Source organism: Varanus komodoensis, unplaced genomic scaffold (genome assembly GCF_004798865.1).
Source record: "Varanus komodoensis strain SLA01 unplaced genomic scaffold, ASM479886v1 scaffold6_2, whole genome shotgun sequence".
Classification (NCBI taxonomy): domain Eukaryota; kingdom Metazoa; phylum Chordata; class Lepidosauria; order Squamata; family Varanidae; genus Varanus; species Varanus komodoensis.
Genome location: NW_025336346.1, coordinates 13,632,390 through 13,646,584, shown reverse-complemented (window position 1 = coordinate 13,646,584; position 14,195 = coordinate 13,632,390). Strand labels below are relative to the sequence as shown.

The window sequence follows — 14,195 nt, the reverse complement described above, 5'->3', positions numbered from 1 at the left end:
TGCATCAGGGATATGTGAATGTTGGGATATGTGAATGTATGCTTGTACGTCTGTGGAGGTATGTGTAATGGCTCCCAAGCCAGCATCCTTTGTGGCCCCCGGGGCTCTGCACCCCTGTTGAACATGGATGTTTCTATTCATCCAACATCCATGGAATGAGCTGGTGCTGGCAACACATAACCATCACAGAGGCAATTGTTTTCTGAAAATCAGGAAACCATGTTTAATAAGCAGAACAAGGACTTCAAGGGGCTCAGTCAGTAGTGCAGTGCTGCAGGAATTTGGCTGTAAAGCAGAAACACCGTCTAACCCACATGAAGGTTTGCATGTGCCCAGATCATTAAGCAGGTGAAAAGGCAGGGTGCTTTTCACAGTATCTCTCTGGCTTGGTGTCTCTTTCCTTTTAGAGAATGTGCATTCTTAACAAGTGGCTATAGTGGTCTGATGATCATTTGATGTAATGTAAAATGAAATGTACACTGCAGGGAATTTTTATCCTTGTAGCGCAGATTTCGCAGAAGAACCTTCTCACCCCCATGTAGTTGATGATGGGGTAAAGAAAGGGGCAGGCCTGTTGACGGGATGAAACTGGAAGGCTCCACAGTCCACAGCACCTGGAATGTCTACTGATTCCTTGTCTATTTCAGACACACTTAAAATCATAGTCAGTATCAGTCACAACCAAAATGCAAACATTGCTGTAAAGATGATTGCATGTTGTTAAGCATGCTCTGGACACATGCAAACTTCTTTTTAAAATAAATGTTTACCTTCCTTCTTCAAGACTCAGTTAATGAACGAGATCAATATAATGGTTTTTCTTTGTTAAAAAAAATCTTGTAAATACAATCTGTGGATTGGAAATAAAGAATTACTGATTAAATTAAATTAATTGTACTGAATTGTAGCAACCAGTCATGAATGGCTGGCAGTGCCTAGGAGCAGCAGACATAAATACAGGAGCAAAGGTGATGGAAGAGGAAGTGTTAAAAGGCTTGTGGAGCTGATGAAACTTGGCAGCTGCCTTTCTATGAAGGGCATCCGCACATGAAGTGCGAGGCACTGAAGTTAACCTATGGAAAGCCAGCCTATAATGAGATAGATCCTGCGCAGAGAAGTAAGCTGGTTAAGGTTTAAGCTTCTGCATCTCAGCTATGGTACGAACTTAGTACATTGTATATCTAATATACAATTATTAGTATATCTAAGCTTATGTCTTATCATAAGTATATTATTATTATTATATCTAGGCTCGTACATTGCAGATCCCTTTAATTAAAAGGTGCTGAGATACTTTGGCTTGTTGCTGTCCAGTTGCCACCTAGTTAATGAGCACACTCCATTTCTCATAGTAGATTCCCCAGAAAGTCCTCCACAATGACTGCTGAGCTTAAACCCAGTCCATTTAACGTGCACGATATACATTATCCGAATATAGATAGATCTTTATTTAATAGTTAATGCTGACACTTGGTGCCAGGATGCAATTTCTATAGATGTTCTGTCACTGTGCCAGATTTATTCCTATCTAAATTACCTTTGTGCGGCACAAGACTGTAAGAAGAGCCACACTGGATCAGACCCGAGGTCCATCCTGCCCAGCACTCCAGACACACGGGGGCAAAGCAGCTGCCCACAGGAGTCCTCCAGCAGGCCGGGTGCCAGGCCTCCTCCTGCCCAGCTCCTCAGCAACTGGTGTATGGGAGAGGAGGTGGCACATGGCCAGCAAGGCTACTAGCCACGGAGAGCCTCTTCTCTCACAGCAGTTAGAGTGCTGGACTGCGACTTGGGATTCTGGGCTCAAGTTCCCACTGGGCCACGGAGCTCACATTGTTCCAGTTACTGACTTTTTGCTTCACCTGCCTCACAGGGTTGATGTGACCATAAAATGGGGAGGAGAAGGACCACATAAACTCCCTTGGGGCCCTTGCTAGAAGAAAAATAGAACTGTAATAATAAATACATAAATTTCTACCTCTTATTTTTGCTTCCTCCCCAGTATTAGCTGGAGTGATCTCTGCTGTAAATTTTACTAGTGACAGAGGATACTTGAGAAAGGCTTGGTTAGCTCTGCTCGTTACAGAGTCATATGGGATATAATGCACGTTTGCGACAATGGCACACAGCTTTTTTTTTTTTTTTTGCTGCCTTCAGAGTCACTGAGGTACCTCATCAGCAGTGATACATTCCTCTTCAGCCTGCTGCAGCAATATTCTGGTTTTGTACACAGATGAAGTCAATATGCTGGTTTTCATTTTCTATTTTCCCAGTTACTGCCTTTCCAATAGACGAACTAATCAGGTCACTCACAGCCACAGTCAGCACACCACCGTTACTCTTCCTACATCAGCAGAATCAGATGATTGGTTCAGCCAGTATCAAGACAGCTCTAAAAAGTTACAAAAGAAGTGTCTTTTTTAGACATTTCCTGTTCGATTCCTGTTTTGAGGTGATATTTGGAGCCCCCAGGAAAGAATAGGTTGCTCTTTACCCTTTAGTTTGCAGGTGTTGAGTCCTAATGTGTGGGCGCCATCTCTTTCAGTGGTTACTTCATGGTTGCCATTTTGTTCCTTTAAAGAAAACTATTTTCTGTGGGAATAGTTTTAATATTTGCAGGGTTGGGGGATCTTTTTCAGCCTGTGAGCTACATGGCCTTGGTCGTCATGTGTTGCAGGCAGCGGTGGGGAAAGCCAAAAGTGGGCAATGCCAATGAAGGCAATGGGCAGGCAGGACCAGTCCACATTCTCTCATGCACGAGCACATAGATGCTTTTCCGCTTCTGCATATGGATAGTCATGCATACGCTCCCATACATGCATCCCTCACCATCCCCTGTGTTCTCCAGTTCGCTTTGAAAAGTGCCTTCTACTAGCGTCAGTTAAAGGTTTTTTCAGGCAAAATTTCAGCACAGAAGTTGGGTTCTAGTGCTTGGGGAGGGCTACAAAAGCAGGCTTTTAAGAAGGCCAATTCCGTCCTGCGTGGGGCAAGCGGGCATTGCTCACAGTCTGGGTGGAAAGGCGCTGTGGGTTGTATTCCGCTCACAGATCAGTGCTTTGCCGCACTCGCTGCAATGATTCTGGAACACATCCTGCTGTAAATAGTGATGCATTTATGAGATCAGGTTTAGTATTACCAAAATGTGGGTGAAGTGTGTGCGTGATGCTTAGTACAATATGATGGAAAGGGGATGTCATATGTCCAAAAACCTTTATTTATTGTAAACCATCCTGAGACATTTGTAGGGGATGGGATAGAAAAACTTTAAATAAATAAATCCTTTCATGGCATGGATACTTTCAAAAGTACATTTGGATGACCTACTGGGAAATCTAATAAATATTTTTATCCAGCATAATTATGAAAAACAGTATAACGCTGAACAGAAAGACAAACCCATATAGGTGTGTTTTTGCCTTTATTTCTATAGGTAGAATATTAGATTATATCACAGAACAGCAATAAAATCCCAAGTAACTGGGGGAGACAGAAGGGGAGCTATATCTCAGCCATGTGACCTAAAAGTCTTGTATTATTAATATTATTTTCAGAAACTGGTACTAACCAAGATTTAATTTTTAATAAAGAATGAAGTACTTGTTTTTTTTCATTTAGGTTATCTGTGCAAAATGCTCTGAATTTAAAACATTTGCTGATAACAGCCGCAACAACCGTGTGTGCAAAGACTGCTTTCAGCTGCCATCAGCAACCCTGTGCATCTCAGGCTCAGAGAGTGCAGGAGAACAAAAGAAAAAGATTGGCATGGAGGTATGTTATCTTGCTACCCAACCCTAAAATGATCGTTTTAGCCAAAGCATGGTTACCGCTGTTAACCTCGTTTGTCAGGTTGACCTCACAGTGCTTCATCATCTAGGCTGCAGACTGGTGGGACCTGGACGGCTGTGTGTGGAGAAGAAAGGTTGCAGGTGGAGCAGGAGATCGTTCCCACAGAAACAGCCGTAGTGGGTGTAGGAATGTGCCCTGCTTGTGTCTCTCTGCTCTTAAGGCTTTGGCATGGGAGGCATGCCAAGTGGACCAGGGTTCCTTTGCGATCCCAGAACGGTGTGGTGGGAGGAGAGTGTGAGTCAACAAGCAGCCATGCCAGACTTTAGTCTGAACTTTAAAGAATCTGTCCATGGTGCTTAGAATTACAGCCCAGAAAAAAAGTCAAGTCACCAAAGCCACTGAAGAGGAGAAGATCATACAGGAAAATATCATGAAGTAGTACAGATGGGGTGGCTGAGACTTGGGACCTTCTTTATACAAAGCATGCATTCACTCATTAGAAGTGAATTCACATTTACCCAGGGAGACAAGCAGGCAGGCACAAACGCATGATAATTCACCTGCTCTCTTGCAATACAGAGGAAGCAAATGTGTTCAGTGGGGTTGGAGGTTGTTGGGAATTTCTGCATGCAGTGCGTGTGCTCAGTACGTTCTTTTCCTCACTTGGCAGACTCCACCTTTCCTCTCTTCCTCACCTGGTGTCCCTAGGTTTCCCAGCCCCTTTCCCTGCAATTTCTCCTGTCCTGTTTTCTTTCTCTCCTCCTCTCACACCCACTTAGGAGTTCCTTTCTCTGCTGCTTCTCCTCTCCTCCTGTCCTCTTCTTTCTCTCTCCCTGCCTTTTCTATCCTGCAGCCCACCACTTCCACCATACGACCTGCCACTGCAGCTTCCTGCCCAACTGCCCCCGTCTCCATCACTTCTGCCACCTGTCCATTGCCACCTCCACACACCAGCTCACCTGCACTCACCTGAGCAGAAAGCGAGCAGGAAGCAGTGAGGATGCTTCAAGTTCCTGCATCCTCATTGCTGAGCTGAGGGCAGTGATAGGAAGAAACCGTGGTGGGAATAAGAGGGGAGAAATGGGATCTTGGTGATGCCAAAGGTTCTGCAGGCACAGCAATGCTAACACTGGTTTCAGTATGATGTAAGTAATTGAAATGCAAACAACATAACTCATCCCATCATCTGACTAACCATGCATGTTATTTTAAATCTATGCCTTTTTCCTTTCCAGAATTAATATCTAGCCATATTATACAGTCTTTTTCCCTACCAAAATTGGTTTTCTAACATCTAATCTTATTCTGATTACTTACTGCTTGCCTCTACCCAAATTCTACTGTTAAAATCTCCCACAGATAGCTTCTATTTCATAAACCATATCAGACCTCCAACAACTCTCTTAAATAGCTTTCCTGCAGTGGAAAAAACATAGAAATCACCGTGATCCACTTACTTAAAACTTGTTGCTTTTAGGAACAAAGATAAAGAGTTCATATAGTCCACCAAACAACTTTCATAAATTTTGTTTCCATTTTTGAAATGTGCTTCTCTGAGTGATCATGTTAGAGGTAGCACCTTTAGGCTACATATGCAGACAGAAAAATTCCTACAACTGCCCACATTTCATGCTAGCTAGTCATGCTGGGAATTGTAGGACCTTTTTCTGTCTATACATGCATAGGATTATTCCTTTAGCGTATTCCAGTATAATTCACATAAAACTATTGTAGCAGAGCTATCTTCTTATAGAGGGGAAATCATTGCCTTCCCTTCCCACAAAATCCAAGTTTTTCAGTAATCCTAAAAGCCATGCAAATGTTTAAAAGCCAGTGAAATGTGATCTGCTTTGTAAAGCAAAGCTCCACAGTGTTCAGATTCAGGAGGTATGAAATATTTTTCCTTAATAGGGTTAGACATTTAGCTCTAGACATGCTCTGGGTAAAATGTCTAGCTTTAGACATTTTACCCAGCATCTTTGAGATCTGGGTAAAATGCACAAAGGAGATGCAAAGTCTGGGATGCTGTTTTTTACCAGGAGGTAATTGACTGACATCTATGGGTTTCATCCGAACAAATGCCTCTAGGATTAGGGGTTCAAGTGTTTCCCTTAAATTAATATTTCATGAGCTCGGTGGCTCTTCAAGGGTTGGCCACCATTAGCAGATGCACAACTTCTCTGAATAGTTGAGATACAAAAGCCTCCTCTAATAGCGACACTGTTGCCATTCAGAAGTGCCCTTCCCCATTTTTGTTAAAAAGCTCTTGTGGGAAATTACCTGAATCGTCTCCCTCCTCTGACTCGTATCGCAGAGGAGGATTTCCACATCTTGAAAGCTAAGCCTTGAAGTGCTTACTCCAGGCAGGTCCGTGAAAGGCCACTGTAGGCTCTGTCGCTTCAGTTCACCAAACCCCGCCTTGCTTCTTTTTTCTGCATTTCTTCAAAGAGGCGTTTTTCCATCCTTGGTGCTCATGTGGTCCAGCCTTCTCTCATACCCGCTCACATAGCAGATGAGAAGTTCCGCAGTCTGTCTTGCTGCAGGAGGAGGGTTGGATTGAAGATGGCTCCATCTTAAATAGTTCTGGACATGCATAAAGGCAGAAGCTGGGAAAGCCAGCAGCTCCCCACAGATACATATGTACTATTATTGGATGAGAACCGGTATGGCCTCGTGGTTAGAGTTCTGGACTGGGAAACTCTGTTCTGTCCCCCAGTCAGTCATGCATTTCACTGGTGGACTTGCTCCATTCACAGACAGGCAGCCTAACCCACCTCACTGGGATGCTGTGAGGCCTCTGGGATGTAAGCAGCAGGTGATTAGAACTGGAGCTCCAGGACCAGGGGTGAGAGGTCAGTGGAGAATTTGGCAAGAGCCATTAAGGCCAGAGGCAAACGCAAAGGGCAGCATATGCAGGAGTCAGATCTCAGCAAGGCAAGACAGGGCTGTAGATAAAGGCAAAGTCAGGAGCAGCAGAAGGCCAGGCACAAACCAACAAGGCAGGCAGAGCTGGAGGCACCTGCAGACAAGGATTAGCTACTTGGCAGAGGCCATGGTTGGACCAGAGCCAAGGCAGGGCCAGGAACAGACGGGATTCATGTGCAGGTGAAGCATCCACCACAGACGTGCCTGCTGCTGTGGCCAAAGCAGGCGGAGCTGAGCAGCCTTCTTAGACCCTCCCATGGCCCTGATGGCAGGGGCTCTAATTCCTGCAAGTGGCTACAGGCCTCGTACCAGTTCTGCCGGCACCAGCCACCTGCTCGATCGCGCCACCAGGGGGAGCTGTGCTGCTGTAGGAGTGGAGGAGGAGGGCCCTGGAAGCCTCTGTGGGGAGGCCCGGAGATGTACAACAGGAGCTGCTTCCTCATTATATCTACGTGCTGCCCTTTCCATGCTTCTCTCCATTTTATCCTCACAACAACCTTTTTTTTTTAAGTTTTGTTCTTAATAAACCTAACAAAAAGGAAACTTAAAAATCATCAGTCATCGAAAACATCAGACCTACTGGGTCAGCCCCCCACATTTTTTCCTTTTATGTTAAACTATAAACATATTTAAATCTATGCATAGTCCCGTTTCTCTCGCCAATGATAAAAAGAGTCCCAGGTTTGATAGAACTCCCAACAACCCTGTGGAGCAGGTTATAGCACTGCATTTGGTATAACTTCAGTCACACCTATGTTAGGTTGTGTAGAGAGCAGGAAAGAGGGATATTCTAGAAAGGTCTGCTTTCTGTCACTTTTGTGCTTGCTTGCAAATCAGTGAAAGCAGTGTGTTATGGAGATGACAGAAATGTGCCATGAATGCAGAATGGCTTGGCTCTTCCAGCAGCAGCCCTGTGCACACCTGCTGAAGAGCAGGTACCAGCAAACCTTTCAAACAGATACGTGGTCAGGAAGGGGCTAAAGTTTCTGATCCCCTCACTTCTGCTGAAGCAGCTTCCTCATTAACTTTCACTCTTATCCAACCTACTTTAAGCTTCAAAGTAGCTGTGTCATCTTAATTGCTATTCTCAGTTTCTACTGCAGAGCCAGATTTTTAGCTCATCATTCCCCAAGAACAGTAATTCAGCACCTATACCTAGTTCATTTAATCCTGATTGGATGTAATGATTATTCAACCCCTGTGTAGTTAAAATTTGATTCCTTGGTAATCACAATTCTGTGCACATTTGCTCTGTGTGAACAAATATTTAAATATAAATTGCTAATCTGTATAATGTACTGTAAATACCTTCAGTGTGGGAGGAGGAATAGACATGACCTCTTTGGTTTTGTTTAACAGAAGCAAAATGTTTGGGGAGTGGAAAACAGCATTTTCTGCAGTCATCTCTTGTTCCAAGAAAAAGGAAAGACTTGGTGTAAAGTGTGGGTCACCATTCCTAAGACTGAACCCCTTGTTTTATATCTGCAAGGAGGAAATCAGGTAAAAGTTTCAGCATGTTATATGTTAGTTTTAAAAAATAAGCATAATGTTCTGAGAAACAGACTGGAATAGTAGTTCCTGAACTGCATGCCATGCGCTTTGAGAACTAGTCTGCAGGAATTTGCCATTGGCCTGCCATGGGGAACTGATTGATTGATTGGAAGCATCTTGTGTGCTCAGTGAGGAGCTTCTTCTGGGCCTGCAAGGGCTCTGGCTTTTTCCTCCTGAGTCAGCTTCTTCTGCTCATCCTGTCCCTGTGCTGAGTGCTGTGAGTGGCCCATTTAGTGTGAGGCACCTGCCCTTAACAGGGCTGGTCCACAGAGCCTTACAATCAGTATCCCCCACATGGCACCCACAGAGCCCGGCTGAGGCACCCGCCAACCATCTTTGCCTGTTGCACGTGAACAGGGCAATTCCATCGTTTGTCCCCCTCCAGCCATTTTGACCAAGGCAGCCTTTCTGTTTCTGATATAAGTCTGTGGCACAATTCTTCAAAGTTTCCCTGCCAAAAACCAGCAGAGTGAGGGGGTGAATTCTACCACTGTCAGCTCAGACAGAGTCCTTGGCAAGCGGGGAACGAACAGAGTCTTTGGCAAGGGGGGAGAGCTTTGCTCCCCCCCCCAGCTCCCCCCCCATCCTTATTTCCTTCCCTATTAAGTCCAAGTACAGATCCCTCAATTAACATAAATAAGGAGAGAGAAAACTGCCTTTGGAGAGGTAGACTGAACTCCCCCTTCTCCAGCAGGGTTTTGGTATAAGGGCATTTTCCTATCCATGCAAATGAATGGAGAAATTGCTGATTTGAGTTGCCTGGAGATATGGAGAGAGAAAGCAAAGGCAGAGAAAGTGTGAAAGAAACCTGAGGGGGGGAGAGAATTGTCAGAGAAGGGCTGTTGTAGGGACCAGAGAAAAAGAGAAAGAAAGCAGAGCTAGAGATGTGGAGGAAGGAAGGAAGAGCCAGGGAGAAGAGCCAAGCAAAGACCAGAAATGGTGCAGAACCAGAGAAAGAGAAGCCAGAACAGGTAGCACATACAGAACCTGTACACGCGCGTGCACACACACACACACACACAGAGCACACCTAACATTTTTGTGATGGGCCTCTCAAACCTCCATAGCAGTCACTTTGTGGTGGTGCTCAGAGCACATTTTCAAATGCCAGATGAGCTCATGGCCCAGAAAGGTTGGGCACCTTTTATGTTCCACTGCTTTGGCAGTCGGATGACATACCCAGATCAGGGACTCCTGCAGAAATGCAGCAGGTGCCAAAGCTCCCCTGAACACCGGAAATCCTGGCCCTCTTTTCAGAGTGGGGTGCGTCTCCCATTTTAGTTCTGGGTAAAGTGTGTGTCTGTTATCAGAGGCCTGCAGAACACTGGGCTAGACACATTTGGCTTACTTTCAGCAACAGAATGACCTTGCTGTTATCCGAACTTAGCAAACATACCAAGAGAATGTTCTTTTATTCATGAAAAACATTTTACTTTACACAAAGGAATAAAACTATGCTAATTATTTCCCTCAATTTTAAGGCAAGTATTTTCTTTTCAAAACGAATACTTCAGAGGGTTTATTGAACTTGAAAACATCTTTCCAAATTAAAGAAAAATCACAAGGCTGTGACAGTAAGACAGCATGACTTTACATCTTCATCCTATTTATAAATTTCAACTCTCTGACTGCATCAGATCTGTGCTATTGGAGAAATGCTGAGAATGTCTTTTCAAATGCCTTTAAAAAGTAGATTTCCGCCTTTAAAAAGTAGATTTCCGCAGCTCTGGCATACTTAGAGCTAAAGCACATTTAACCAGAAGCACACAAGATTAATACAGCAGCAGACGCAATCTTGAGATCTTTCTGTGGCATCTGCTCTGGAATGATAAAGAGGACTGATATGTTTACTGGCAGAATATGCAAACAAATAAACAAATAAAAACCTCCTTTCAAATTGTAGTGGAAATCAGCATGTGCAGATCATGGGCATCTGTGTACTAGAGTCTTGTGAGCTGTGTGAGAAAGGCAGGGAGAATGATTAATAAAAGTCTAGAACCTCCATATATTTCTATACATAATTCCTCTCCAAAGCCAAATGAAGAGAAGTTTTGGGCAATAGCTCCTAGGATTCCTGAATATTAGCTCTGCTGGTTAGAGCTGAGGGCAAAGCATCTGGAGTGCCACAGGTTGCCCACTGCTGATTTAAAGTGATGTTGCTGTTTTGGAAAAAGAAAAATCACTAAGAATTCTTATCAATATTGAGGGAATGTATTCTGAGCCTCAGAAACCATTATTTTTCGTTCACTAAGTTAGAAACAGTAAAAGTATATTGAAGTAGTCTAGAACAAGGATTCAAGGCTTGGGTGCTGCATTTTGGCCTGGTGTCAGAAAGCTCTTTCTAGGTTCCCCAACTAGTTTCCACTGAATCCCACCCCCTCACCCTCTCTCTCCTCTCTCTCTCTCACACACACACACTCAAATGCAGCTTATCGTGTAATCCAGATCAGCATGTCATGGCTAGCCACAGGCCATGAGTTATTTGAGGCTTGTTTCCCCTTCAAACATGGAATGCTGCCTTGGTTTGGTTGACAAACCAGCCGTGCTGGGTGAGTAAGCAGGCAAATGGCCCTTGCACTGGCAGCATTCACCGTAGCATAAAGCAAGGCTCTGGGGCTTGTTTAAGATGCAGTGCTGGGAAGACTGGACCGGTCTTGGTGTTGCAGGACTACTGTGACACACAAACATGTTGGCCCATGCCACAAGAATTCAGCCATTATGGAAAAAAACTACTTTGGAATACTTTTTAAATGTCTGTTTGGTCCTATAAATCATATTTAAAAATCCAATCTATGTCTTCAAGTAGAACTTCAAGAAAATTTTAGCAATGACTTTTGTGCTGACATGTTCAGCCGGTTTAACTCTTGCATACTGTGATGTGCCACTCATTTCCAACTTCTTTTCCTCATGCCTGTGTGTGTTAGGATGGACGGGTTCCACGCAGTATACCCCTGCCAGGCTATGAAGTTGACTTCCCACATTCTGGTGAGAGGTTCGAATCAAAATACGTTTTCAAACTCTCCCAATCCCAACAGACTATGTATTTTAGTGCCGAGGATGAAGACTTACAAATAAAATGGATGGATATACTCACCAAAGCAGCTAAAGGAGAGACTCAAGATTCAAATGAAGAATCCAATAACCCCTAATGTCTTTTTATGTGGTCCAAACTGTACCAGGAAGGAGAAAAATTCACCAGAATTCAGTATTCATGGCACTTTGAAAATCTTCATGGCTTTATATTTCTGTATGTCTGTATAGGAACTCCCTTTTTATTGTACATTCATCACATATATCCAGCATATATGTTGTTAGATGGAATGAATAGGTGTAGTTGTTAATGGTGGTTATGTTGTTTATAACTGCAGAGGCAAGACAAGGGGAGAAGCATTAATTTAATCAAAGATAATCGGAAAACCATAAGTTCTCTGCCGTATTTCAAAACAACTCCCCCTCTATTTTGTTCTTTTCCATTGCTGTCTGAGTGAAGGATGTGTATAGTCTGTGAGTTTCAGTAGTGCTCCCTTTAAGTTAACTGTTGCACAAGGCTTGTGGCTGGCCACTGACACGCTGTTCTCTGTCTTCCCTTTGGAGATTTGTTTTAAAAATGGTCTTCTCCGTGTTGTACAAGCAGTGTCGTAGATTTGTTTTCTTTGATAATATTGACCTTTCTCAAGATGCTTTTTTCACAAGACAAATGCTATAGAATATATTTCTAAAGTCTTTGGAATGCCATTGCAGAAGACATCTTGAAGTCTCAATGCTCAATATATAAATACCAGTTTTTGGGTTTTTTTTAATTTTTACCAACACTTTTCTTATTTCTTTATATGATCTCCTTTTTAATGTATGTAAGCAAATGTTTTATACTGCAGACTGGAATAGTACCAATAAATGAACATTTTTATTACATCCAGTAAGGTAAAAATTGTTTAGAATGATTAACTTTTTTGATTAATCAAGGATTTATTTATATAATTTGTAAATAGCACATATTAAGCTTTTTTTTTTAACACAACTGATCTGAGACTGTTATCAGATTAAGACACTTGTATAAATTGAATTTGTAATTTGTTTCCTGTGTCCTTTTGTTTGCAAAAGTATTTATGTATGCAAATAAAAATCCATGCCATTGATTCTTGAGCCAGCTACTTAGGTGAATTTTGCAGAGGTAAAACCGATTTCTTGGATCCAGTCAAGCAGCTACATTGCCTTTCAAGTCCGTGCATCTTCTTGCTACTCCAGAATGACTTTAGTCTACCCCAGTCCGTTCTCAATATGTCTCGTCAGAGACTCTCAACCCAATGTTCATCACACCCATCTCTGCAGCCACTTCTTGCAACATGGGGCAGAAAAATTGTCTGGGATCTGATTGACTGCTGCAGGGACTTGAAAGAGGAACTGCAAAGAGCCACACTTTTTCTATTAGCCAGGAAAATAAAAGAAAAAGGAAGTGGGATTCTGGGGGACTACAGAGTCATGGAACAGTGGAACTGACACACTTGTCAAGTAGCTGCAGGTAGGACTGATAGTAAATGCTTCAGACTCGAGGTGAGTAAACTCTGAGCTAAGCCACAAGGCTGTTGGTTTGGCTCCTGGAGGCACCATATACACTCCTGAGGAACGTATATCTGAGAAAATAAGAAAAGCCATGCTGGATCAGTCCAGAGGTTTTATCTACTGCAGAGTTCTGTTCCTGCAGTGGCATCTCCTGCTCATGTACCCCGGTAACTGGAATTGAAAGGCATCCTTCCCCTGGCACCGGAGGGAACGTGCAGGGATGACTTGCAGCAATTAATAGCTTTATCCTCCATATGGCAGGTAGTCATTGGCGACTGAACCCATTAGTGATGGCCATAATTACATGTGCTATGATTGTTTCATATACAGGGGAATAAATATATTTTATGTGATCACAAACATATACCAACTTCCAGATCAAACTAATTGACAGCTGTGGTTAAAAGTGTCACAATATTTTACTTTTATACCTACATTGTTTTACCGTTCAGACTGCTGTGCTGGCAAATCACATTGGCAAATGTTTTTTCCAACTGAAACAAACGTTTGGAGATGTTAGTTCATTTGAACATAAGCACTAAAAAAACAGTGTGTAAAATAATAAGAGATGTTAATATTTGTTTAAAAACGTATTTATCTAAAAATGCAAAATGTAAGGATTTATGAGAAAATAGCTTTAAAAACATGGAAACTAAACAAGATTGGCACCAGTAAAAATGTACACATTTGTTAAATATATTTCATCTGTGTTTGATGGATTGTTGTTCTGTTACTATCTTATTTACCAAATTAGACTCTTTGCCAAAATTGTGTTGCACTTGCACTAACCTGCATGAGCATGTGCACCTAGATATTCACTTGCACAAATGTGCACCAGTTAGAGTACACTGCTGATAACAGAGTAATGCATTCGTATAAGGGTACATTTGCAGTAATGCACACTTGTGCTATTGTGAATTAGTGCACAACCTCCCTAAAAGTGAAAAACTAGTTTGCAGGTCCACAATATCCATATGAGTTGGGAAGACCTAGTCTGCTGTGGAGTCTTTAGGCTGGATTCAAAGAAATGCAAACTCATCGGAATACACTGTTGATTTCTGTGATTGGAGAACATGATTGGAGGTCTGTTTGTGCATAGCAGCAACCCATTGATTAAAAAATCGGGGCAGCCATGCACAAGCGGGGAAGAGTGGGTGCGTTCCCACAGCAGGCCCACCTCTCTCTTCACAACACAACCCATAATTGGCTGCACCATGGCTTAGTGGCCTGGGTTCACACACCAGTGCTGCACAGTGGAGCCACTCATGGGTTGTGCAGTAGGACCAGAAGAAGCCTACCTGTGGGGGCCAAGCAAATGGTTTTACTTAGAGAGAGTTGGCCGGGGTTCTCTCATGCCCGCTGGCCTCCATTTTTGA

General features: G+C 43.1%; 1 protein-coding gene across 2 annotated transcripts in view; it reads left to right on the top strand.

Annotated features, from left to right (window-relative positions):
* Nucleotides 1–12,395, top strand: part of FGD3 (FYVE, RhoGEF and PH domain containing 3) — a 44,141-nt gene extending 31,746 nt beyond the window's left edge. For both annotated transcript variants that reach the window (XM_044451422.1, XM_044451423.1), the window contains exons 15-17: nt 3,613–3,765; nt 8,068–8,208; nt 11,184–12,395. In XM_044451422.1, coding sequence (XP_044307357.1) covers nt 3,613–3,765; nt 8,068–8,208; nt 11,184–11,408 — 519 coding nt within the window. In that variant the 3' untranslated portion in view covers nt 11,409–12,395. The remainder of the gene's footprint in view (nt 1–3,612; nt 3,766–8,067; nt 8,209–11,183) is intronic.
* Nucleotides 12,396–14,195: the final 1,800 nt, after the last annotated feature.